Genomic DNA, 11460 nt, shown 5'->3' with positions numbered 1-11460 from the left:
GTCCGCTAGTTTCTTTGGTCCCACTGGGTCTTCCTTTTCCATTTGCTTCCAATAGTTCTACCTATCCAGAGAAATTGTCGGCCCACAAATGTGGTTCCGATACCTTCGATAATGCCATAAGTCATCTCGATATACTATTTATCTAGTTCCTATCCCTAATTTTATTCATAAATGAACCTTTATTTTGGTATTAAAAAATAGCTTACAATAAAATATTACATGTCCTCATAAGAAATTACAGCTCCACACAGGTGTCGTGAGAAAAGTCAATGATAGAAAAGTGGAGAAACATTTTCTTCTACGCCATGGACATCCTTGATAATCTCGGAAATTCTCAGCACTTGCAAACGATGTGCATCTGACAAAGTACAGCAGATACCAGTTGGCAGTGATGACAAAAAAATACATACCTATCGTGTTAACCTATTAATGGACTTGCAGTCGATTGATCCGCTGTAGGGTTTCGTATGGCGAGACCCTTTTCGACCCATGCTTTGAAGCCTCCTCCCACATTCTTCGCGTTCTTGAAGCCCTGTCACGGCAAAGAAGGTGATGATATAAGTAAGCTACTCACACATAGAGTGAGAGGAGATGATGCACACACGGCGTTCAGGAGATCGACGCTAGCTGAGAGAGATCGCACTCCACTTGCGCAACCCTACAGAGCCCAACAGCTTCAGCTTTGAGAGAAACTAAAACCCGCCAGACGTCTAGTGAAGATTGAGATTTTACAACGACTATCTTACCACAATTATGGCGTCTTCCTTTCCAAGAATACTAGAAACTTTGTCCAAGAAATCCTCGTTCTTTTTTCGTCCTAAGGATTCCGATACAATCAACAACCAGAGATGGGCCGATAAGAATCAAGACACTTACCTTCGGGAAAGATGAACATGTAGGGAATGTTGATCGCGCCTTCTGGATGACCTCTCTGAAACTCCTCTTCGGTCCTGATACAGTTAAAAATCTTATAGTCACGTCCCGTTTCAGTTAAAAAACCGTCTAGAACCTTACCGATTAGTAAGACGATGGGCAAAAAAGAAGGAACATACCTGACATCGAGATACCGATACCCGGAGTTCAAGAGATCTCTGGCACTGATTACGTCCACCGTCAACACTTCAGGCTCGGAGCTGCAGAATTGAAACACTGTTAAGAGGTCGCTACTCGTTAGAGGGATAGCAAATATTCAACGGGAAAGAGGAAACGACGAGATTTGAGGCTCCGCCATTCTCTCTCTGCTGCAGAGACTCCAGCATGCGCCATTAGAGGCCATTATCTCATTAAAAGAGATAATGTGCGGTCAGAGGGACGAATCACATCGCCCAAAGAAAAATTCAGCAGCATTCTCTCTCTTCATGTGGCCGCATTTCGATGCTGGATTCATGAGGGAGAAATAGCTTAAGTGTCGCACTGAACTTGGTCAGTAGGACTTAATATAAGGACTAGCAAGTAATAGACTGAGGTGTATCTTATACTCGTTTAGAGAATTAGTGGTCTGGATCTAATATAGGTTCAAAGATAGATATAACGAAATATGGGTCGTCAGGATTCAATCATAGATAGAACACATAGACGTTTAGGATTTAATCATAGATAGGACATATATAGACAGTAATCTATTACAAATAAAAACACATTTGTACGAATCTAGCGGTGGAATATCTCGATCTGTAACATCCTATTCCTCGAGTCTTTCCCCCTGTCATTGTCCTCTTTCTCTTCTTCTTCTTGTTCTTCTCCAGTTCTTTCGTGGTATCAGAGTTAGGTATTCAGGATGTCTACAGAAATCTCCGCTGATGCCTTCACCTCAGGATCTTCAAATCAAGCATGGATGCTGCGGGACAAGTCCCGGTGGTTATTTCTACAGGGACAATGATGAACTTGAAGCTCACTTGTGACTACTATGAATCTTGGACAATCTCAGTCCTGCCCCTTCTGATTGGTATGATCTGATCAAGTATAAAGACGATATTTCACCTCCAAAATCTGTTGCGGATTCACAGGGAAATATAATTAAGAATTTTACCTCCAAGTTTTGGTGGAAGACTGATCAAGAATCTTCTTAATTTTAATCTCTCATAATTAATCATTCCATGCACAAGGGCAAATTAGCAGAAGACATTAGGGAGAATTCGGAAAATAGAATCTTCTTCACGAATCAAGAAAGAGTCATTGAACTTTGTCAACAATTCCATAACATGAATACATGCATGATATCTAAAGACGCATAAGTGAAATACTTCAGATAGGTGGTTGAATCTCTTGAATCAGTTAGTCATTAAGTTGCGGAAGCATATATGACTTTTGGCATCTAGAGAGGACTTGGGACAGAGTATGCCCAATTCGTGGTTATTATAAATGTAAATACCAACCACCTAAAACTTGAATACAGTGCGAGCAATCTTATAGCACATGATACATATTTGGCATATCAACAAGGTATAAATGCCAGCAAATTTAAACCATTGGCTAATAATCTTCAAACTCATGGACATTAATCACCAAAGTCCATTCAGCAAAGATATTACAATCAAGCCAGGGCCAATTCTCAGACTCGTGGAGGAGGCATGAATAACATGTGTTAGCACATATGTGAAATCTGTTCTCAATTTGGACACAAAGCAAAGAATTCTCATGACAGGTTTTCAAGAAATTTTCAAAATTGGAAAAAAATAGCTCTTCAAGAGTACCATCACCTCAAGCCTAATTTTCAAATTAAGATAAACACCAATCATGCTTCCTGGATAATGGAACGACTCATCATATGACTCAAGACCACAATGTGAGAAATCGTCCACTAGTTCATGATACAAACAATCATATAAACCTGCGTAATGGTATACATTTAAACATCCCAGCAATTGATTATTCAAATACTTCAAAATATGATAAAAATCTTATCAAAAAATAAACTTTCCCTTTTAGAAATAACTAAAATATTTTATAAATTCAGAAGATAACTAGATATAATGATGTTTTATTGATTTTCATGCCTTTTATTTTACCTAAAGGAAAAGATAACCAACCAAAGCATCCTGCAATAATTAATTAAAAAAAGTAATCTAATACCTGAAGCCTCATCCATGCGAGAACTCAATCGGTCGACCTGATGGAAACAAATCACTCATTCCACTTGTTGTTTAATGTTCATCGGTAAAATACATTTATTATAATCCATATGTGATGCTTATAATGAAGTTCACAAATACATGATTCAATTAAGTGCATTACGAAGAGATAATAATAAAGATATCACTAGTCTTTAATATGTGATATAATTATTCCTATCCAAAGGATACTGAAAAAGGGCATAAAAAATATAAAGATAGAACAAAATATAACTCCATTCGTATCAGAAGTATGACTGACCTGTAGCCAAGACTGTGGAGACCCTAAGGGGAGACAATGGGTGCTCTTTAGGAAAATATTTCATCGATTTATTTGTACAAATCCCAGATTGATATTCTACCTAATGATCAATCAAGTTTATTCATGTCATAGTCGCGTAATTGCTCATGGGCCATGGTGGAAAATGCTGATGGGCTATGGTGGCCTCGATTCAGCCTATTTCTGGCATATTGCTAGCCTAGGGGTCACCTCAATGTTGGCAGATACCTCTACCCATGATGAGAGGCTTGGGTTGGACCCCGATGCATTAGGGTTGGGGCCTGCCTATGGCTACACGAGGAACAATTGGCACAGATCAGACCTCCTCCCCTTTTGACTTGACCCACCCAATTCAGAATGGGGCCACATGATGGTGCCACCTTGGGGCTCGGGTTGTGTTGCAACACCATGTAGGCACCCGTGCTATGTTATAGCGCTGCACAAGTGCCTCAAGCTATGGTATCCTTAAATTCTTTCAATATATAATCAAAAATTTTAATTTGTTTCTTTCCAAATAAATATTGAATATTATAATATCATCTCGATTTCTCATTCATTAAGTTGAATAATTTAAAATTTTAATTGTTTGATGCCAAATAAATTCCAAATAAATAAAAAAAATTATTCAGTTCTATAAATATCAATAAATTAAGATAAAAATACTTGATATAAAAAATCCTAAATTCATGGAACACATATTCTTTTGAATTATGAATGTAATAATTTAAGTGCTAAACTATAAATTCAGGAAAAACTTTTGTAATCCCTTTAAACTATTTAAATGATGTCGAATTATGTTTTAAAATGGATTTTCGTGTCTTAAACTTATTAATGATTTTATATGATTAAAAATTTGTACATATGTCATTTTTATTTGATTTGAAATTTTTAATCATTCGTGCTGGAGTGTTGGATGGGGTGAAAGATAGAAAAAAACATGGATCTAATATCAGATCATTATGACTTAGGTAACCAATGTAGATTGATATTGGGTTATAGTATTGATTAAGATGGTAGTCAAGATACACATATACTTGCAGCACACATGGGAGGTATGTAAAGTTCATATGTCCAAAATGATGACTTACATATTATGAGATATTAAACATATGCCAAATTTGAAACCATCAAGCAGCTCTGAGCCTAGCACAAAGGTTACATACTCACATTTGGTCCCCCTTTCATATAGTCTTAGGATAAAAATATCTTTAAGTTGCGTTGGTGGAGTGTCCAAGCCTGCTTATTTGGGAGGAGGGACCAGTAGAACACAAGGGCACGGTAGAGGAACTGTGTAGTTTGTGATGGATATTAGGTGGTCGTCAAGCCATTCACACTACCATGTTTATTTAAGTTCATTCAATAAAATATTTATGTTCATTATTGTTCCTTGTGATGTTTCTACTAAACTCCATGAATATGTGCAATGACTTAGTTGATTATGATGAGATCGTAATACAGTGAGCACTAGTGTTTAAACATGTATTCTAAATATTCTTATTCAATGGATAGTCGAGACGGACATCAAATTATCTGGATAGAATAGCACTAGATGATCCTACTTATACGATAAGTATAGCTGATCTTGTGGCTATTAGTGTGGTGACACTAAGGATAGATAGTGCGTGATCTTTAGAGAAAGAGTTCACTGAATTAATCCGCACGAATCCCTGAATGGTATTTTACCTAAACGTCAATCAAGTTGATTCAAGTCACGATTGTATAAGTGATCTATTGACCTGAGACACAAAGGGCATCTCTTGAGTAGACGACTATGTTTTGACTATGACTCATGAGCCTCTAATTATGGGATTCAAATAAGTTATAGATCGGATGTAGTAAGAAGCTTACGTAGATGATAGAGTAGTCAAGACAAGATCATCCGTCGTCATTATAAGAGAATATTGACTCAAGGAAGATGATGCAAAGAATCCCTGGCTAGGCCAGTGAGGATATTGGAAAATGTGTTTTCCAATGATGCTCGTTACGCATTAGTACTAATTGAATGGAAGATTAGGGTGATGGAGCACGCCCAAGCATCATCGACAACACGTCATCGAGCCGTCTTCATCGCCATCAGAATCACTTCCGGTCTGTGTCCAGCCTGACCGACACGCCAAAGCGTCCGTGAAGACGCCCAGGTTTAAATACACTGGGTAGAGCACATCTACTTCCGTATCATCGTGTTTTAATTATCTGTTTTCAGTCGTTTGATTTCATATTCGTGTTCGTCATGACGAGTTCATCGTACTCGCCATGATGCGCCCGTATCGTCGCATTTTCATCCGTCATTTATTTCAAGTCGTTTTGCGTCATTTTATTATTTCCCCATGCTTTTCATTTTCAGTGTTGTAAAGGGGTCCCTTATTGGGCCCCTATGTGTACTGTGTATTGGGTCCATCATGGCCCTATATAAGGCCATGATGGACCACATTCTCGTTAGATCTGAAAATTTTCTTTGGAAGTTACTCGTTGTTTAGATATCTCCTAGAGACAAAAGGGAGAAGAAGAGGAAGGAGGAGAAGAGAAGAGAAGAGAAGGAGAAGGAAGAGGAAGAGAAAGGGAGAAGAGGGAGGAGAAAAGAAGTAGATCGGGAGTTTTTTTCCCTTCTCTAGAAATGCAGTCTTCATTCTAGAAGGAGAATCTTCTCATGACCTGAGCCGCTGATCATCGCGGCGAGTCATTCTTTCCTTTGCGACACCGGAATCCATCCCCAAGTTGTTCTGCACCGCGAGTAATGATCTACAACTGCTCTGGCCATTCTACACCGTGATTGTTCTGCACTAGGGGTCGCTCGGTGCCGGTCTTTCAACACCAGGGTTGATCGCACGATCGGGGCCCTGTGCTGATGCGAAGTCTGGCGGTTCATTGACCCTGCACTTCTGAGGTTTCATAGACACCCAACGACACCCGAAACTTCTGTGCTGGTCAAATAGTGTTGTAGATGGTGCTGAACTTTGCTGTGACACACAGAGTGTCCTTGGAACGACACCATCTGGCATCTCATTTGGCATTCTCACGAGCTTACCTGACGCACGACCACTGGGTTGCTCTCTCTCCACCATGATTCTCTTGGCGCCTTCATCATCATCCACAATCTTCTGGCTTGGCATGTACCCGCACGGCACGCATGTGATCGGGCACTCAGTGCCCCATGACTGCACTGTGAGGAAGACTTCTGTTCAATGACAGTCACGAAGGCATTTCTTGTGCAACGGCTAAAGCCAAGTCTTCGATTAACTTGGTCGCATCGGTGTAATCGCACCATTGCAACTTTGTTGATCCTTACGGGCGTCAGGAATATTTGTGACTGTCAAGCATACACGCCGCCTGTTCGATTGAACTCTACGCCACGCTGGACGATCCTTCATTGACGACTCCATTCTCTTTGTCTCCTACCTTCTATTACCGCTCCAATATCGCATTGACGCCTACTGTCGAGCCCTAAAGCGCTTCTTCTGGTATTCTCACTCTCGCCGCATCTGCCCACATTGGCACTCGCACCGACAAGACCCCAACAATGAGTGACGTCACCAACGAGGTACACCGTCTTCTTGCTTGTCAAAGTATATTACGTCTTTCAGTGTATTTTTGACTGCACTCCACCATGCTTGGGTTAGATTAGGTGAGAGAGAATTACTTCCAGAAAACTACAAGTTGAGCGTCTTCCTATTTATGGGCTGAGCCCGACAGTTACGTGCGAGATCCTACAAAATTGTTCCATTCGGCGCCATAGTCACCGTTGTCACTCCGAAGAGGGTCAGAAGGTCGCCGTCATCGTCATCGGTCGCCTTCTCTGGAGCTTAGCATCGGTGAATTTCTCACTCGTTGGCCCTGCACGTACAATCCACTTAGGTCACTTGCATCCATACAATTACATTCACTTAGTGAATTTTAGTGTCGGACGATGCCATCGACGACGTCCGACATCCTAGGGTTTGATGATAAACCATACCCTAAGTAATTTGAGAGTCTCGCGCGGATGATGGATAATACATTTAGGGTAACCGATGACGGTAAAGGTTCCATGAGAGAAATCAAGACTACTCGGTATCTTCTAGAGCACGAGGTGTAGCTTGGCAACCCACGGGCTAGAAACTTAACCTATCGATTGGGTTAAATCGATCCTTATTTACTTAATCTACATGTTGATATAGTTAACAAATAAGGTAGGTCAATAAATGTTATTGGGCCACTAAAGTTATAACTAGAATGATACATGGGCTTAAAGGGTCACACACACAAGGTCATAAGGGCATTGGTGGATGTACTTTACTTTGTAGGGTTTGTGAGAAAAACCTTAAGTGAAATATAAAGAGGGAAAGGGGTCTCATTTTAAGCACCCATGAAAACCTGATTTGAGAGCCCCTCCCTTTCTCCACTCTCTTCTCCACTCACCCAAAGAAGAGTGTCTTCGTGGTGAGGAGGTCTTCTAGATTTTCAAGAAGAGTTGAAGAAGACAACATGGAGATTTAAGTGCCGAGTGATCGCGTGAGTACTTCTAGAGGCCAGACGCATGAACACCTTCAGAAAGATATTGGAACATCAATGTCAAGGGTGAAACGAGTTATCCAAAAGGTACATTCAATATGTTGATTTTAAAGATAGATTGTGAAACGACCTACACACTTGTGCATCCTTGGAACATGTTTTCCATGGACGAACCAAGGCACTGAATCTAACAGTTTGGGGGTGTGTACTCTAGGGTTACATGCAAATATATTCTCAAAATTTGAAGGTCTGAAGCATCAAATTTCAATGTCAATCACAACCATAGCTCCCTCAGAACATATTTCTGGTCAACTTACAACTGCCCATTATTAATAATTGTAATTTAGCTTTTCTAGATAGCGATATTGCTTCTTATAATGATTAGTTTATTGAATATGTGTGTAGTATTTTAAATTCAAGTAATAATGCTATTGCTCATGAATGTTAATATGAAATTTATCTATTCAGATAATGTGCAGAAAAATTTGAAATTTGAATACAATAAAGTATGGAAGAGGACAAAAAAATATAGAGGATGAGGACTGCTAGGCAAATGAAAATTGACCAAAAAGAACATATCCACATCTAAATTACCAATACCTTTTTCCCACATACTAAAAATTATGCACATAAAAACATTACAACTCTAAACTGATAGGTCAAAATTTGGATTTATTTCCTTATTTTAATTTTGACTTATACTACAATATTTGTGAATATTTTCCAGTTATGTACGCTATAATAAAATCAGGGGAAGTACGGAATAAATCCACACGGTGGCTAAAATTTAGTTCTAGGTTTACCCAAAGTATAAAAATAAAAGTAAACAATTTATCCGTGGAAACAACATTTTGGAGATTTTTTAATAATTATATCATATATTTTTAAGCAAAAAATGAATTAAAATTACTAAATTAATTTATTCTATTATTCTTAATTTTATTTAAGACTAGAAAGAAGAAATTCAAAATTCTCATATATTTTTGTGGAACTAAGTTGTAAAATAAAATGACGGGAAGTGATACATATAATTTTTAGATATTTTTTTAGAACTTATTTGAAGGATAGAATGATGAGAAACAAATAAATTTATTTTTTGGACTTTTGATAAGTTTAAATGTAAAACTAGATTATGTTATGTGATTGGCGGCATATTTTCAAGTAGCTTTAAAAGAGCTTAATTGGATAAAATAAAATATTAAATATCTTCCTGTCAACTGAGGATACTTATGTTTTTCAATGAAAATATGAGAAATAATTGAAATGAAACTTCACAAAACTAAAAATAAGAATGTTAATCAATTTGGACCTTGGAGAGTCTTTTTGGTTTGACACTTTCAAGAGCATATCAGTTATCAAGGAAAAATAGAGTATTTGATTATAATGATTAATACTTAAAATACCCCTTCATGATTTTATATTACCTTTTCTCCGTTTCTCATTTATGTAGTCTAAATTAAGATATCCTCCTTTAAGGGTGAATATTAGAGAGGCTTTATGGGATAGGTCATGGTCAGATCTCTTCTGAGTGCTCCTCAAAAGATCCAGAAATCCAAAACTGGACCTAGATGTTTGCTCACTCGACGACTCAATATGGACGTCCCTAAACCTGTTCAAAGAACTCAATACATTTCCATTTAGTTACTATAACACCTTGACTTTGTAGAAGTGTATAAGAGGTACTTTAAAAATCTCCATGATGTGCAATAATTCAAATTTATATGTGATGAATGAATATTCAGCTTATCTAGTTAATAAGATAATAATTTCAAGGTTAATAAGTCTAAAAGCATGGAAATAACTCATAATGTATCATGTTATCGTAACATGTAAGGAATATTGAAAGAAGTAACCATGATTATATGTTGAATTGATGTTCTTTCATCTGATTAAAAACTTGTAAACAAGCTTTGTCAACCTTATAAGAAATAAAAAATGGTTCATTTTTCTGAGAGTATCATCTTATTTCTCTAAATGAGGTTACTATGAAGGGAATGAATCCTGGAGGTCCATAGATTAAATAAGAAATAGGTGGAATAGTTTTTAGGTGATCCCTTTAAGATTCTTGAGTGAGCATATATATTCTACCTCAATTAAAAAATGATAAATTTCAATTTGGGGATTTAAAGACTATTTAATAGGAGATACTTCTAAGTTACGGGCATGTTAGAAAACCTTATAAAAAACTATATGATAATTAAATTTGTGATTTGAATCTTGCCCCATATATGGATAAAGGTGATATAGAACTTAAAATAGACCTTAAAAATAGAATTTCACAAATTTAGATATTTGAAAGGTACTAAATTTTGCTAATCAATGTGTTTGTTGACATAATTTCTATTTACCTATGCCATCAGACCTTAGGGAACTAAGGTTAATGATTTCACTACTCAGAATGGGTGGATAGCTTTTAATTTTCCTTAAGAGATGATATTATCTCTAATTAAAATTAAAATTTAAGGTGGTAGAGTAGCAATAACATCTGACTATTATGTTTTTAAAATTTTTGTTTTAAAAAATAAACAAAACTAAGGATAATCTCAAGAATTTTGATGACATAATAATTTGAATGTCAAGAAGGGAGACTAGAAATCAATAATATAAAGGACCCTTGATACACTCAATTTTAGGTAGATTTTGAGTTAAATAAATAAAAATTAGAAATATCATTACTCACTAAAATAAATTAATCTAGGGATGAGTGAAGATTGTCTTGACAATCATGGACACTTGATGAATAAATCTAACAATAACATGTGATGTGGCCAGTGAAGTGTAAGTATCTAGCTAGTGAAGTGGAATGTGATGTGAGGATTGGATGAATAAATCTAACCTAGTAATGATGATGATCAATATTGATAACTTAAGGGAATTACCCTTGATGCTTATGCTATGCGGGGATACGATGACTTGGATATGTATGTAAGATCATCCTGTTCTCTGTTGCCGCTCCTCAATTACCCGAACCACTAAGAACACTTGATGGAAATCTAATCTCACACTCTTTCAATCATGTAAAAAATTTAGGACGTGATTTAAAAGATTGATTTCACAGTGATTGACACCTCCACTTATAGGTCTGATGTCATAGATTAAAAGAAGTGTGAGAGACAAAGCTGCCCACAAAATTTCAGCTTGATTTATGGATTTGGAATTTAAGATATCAAGGTTTGAATTCATGGTATCCTATATAATTAAAATGATTCTCCTCAATGTCTCACCCTGATTTTTCGTGTCATTCCTCAACAACTATGAAAGCATCACAGGTACTTGTGTATAGAAATGAATAAAGCTAAATAAGCGATGACTGTCTTCCTTGGTTATGCATCAGCACACAGTCACATAAGTGGATTTAATGTTCTATCATATTCTGATTGGACAAGGGTTCACCCTGTATACCCTTGTGCACAATGTGTGTAAATATTGAGTGAATTCCGTGAAGATGTCACATACGTTTGTACCTCAAATGCATTAAATACATAATAAAAGAATAATTATGTTGACTATGACATGTTTTTTTTCATAGTCTTTGTGATCAAATTTATTGCATTTTAATTCAAGCCTCATTTTCTATTGGTC

The 11460-nt window shown here is 37.0% G+C and overlaps 1 protein-coding gene across 1 annotated transcript; it reads right to left on the bottom strand.

Moving 5' to 3' along the window:
- Positions 1-215: 215 nt before the first annotated feature.
- On the bottom strand, positions 216-1404 carry LOC144715258 (thiosulfate sulfurtransferase 16, chloroplastic-like). The gene is made up of 6 exons (XM_078590196.1): positions 1212-1404; positions 1053-1133; positions 877-950; positions 747-817; positions 605-658; positions 216-532 (listed from the first exon to the last, which is right to left on the bottom strand). Exons 1-6 carry the CDS (start codon positions 1274-1276, stop codon positions 419-421), a joined length of 459 nt encoding a protein of 152 aa, XP_078446322.1. The 5' UTR covers positions 1277-1404; the 3' UTR covers positions 216-418.
- Positions 1405-11460: the final 10056 nt, after the last annotated feature.

Source organism: Wolffia australiana, chromosome 2 (assembly GCF_029677425.1).
Source record: "Wolffia australiana isolate 7733 chromosome 2, ASM2967742v1".
NCBI lineage: Eukaryota > Viridiplantae > Streptophyta > Magnoliopsida > Alismatales > Araceae > Wolffia > Wolffia australiana.
Note: the sequence above shows the minus strand (reverse complement) of the source record. Positions and strands in the feature narration are given on the sequence as shown.

What these genes read in the sequence shown, in the direction of transcription:
- LOC144715258 (XM_078590196.1), bottom strand. Translation starts at nt 1,276, where the DNA reads ATGGCCTCTAATGGCGCATGCTGGAGTCTCTGCAGCAGAGAGAGAATG. An exon ending in ATGGCGGAGCCTCAAATCTC is followed by an intron (nt 1,134 to 1,211) that starts GTCGTTTCCTCT and finishes TCAATTCTGCAG; the next exon opens with CTCCGAGCCTGAAGTGTTGA. An exon ending in AGGAAGACGCCATAATTGTG is followed by an intron (nt 659 to 746) that starts GTAAGATAGTCG and finishes TGGGCTCTGTAG; the next exon opens with GGTTGCGCAAGTGGAGTGCG.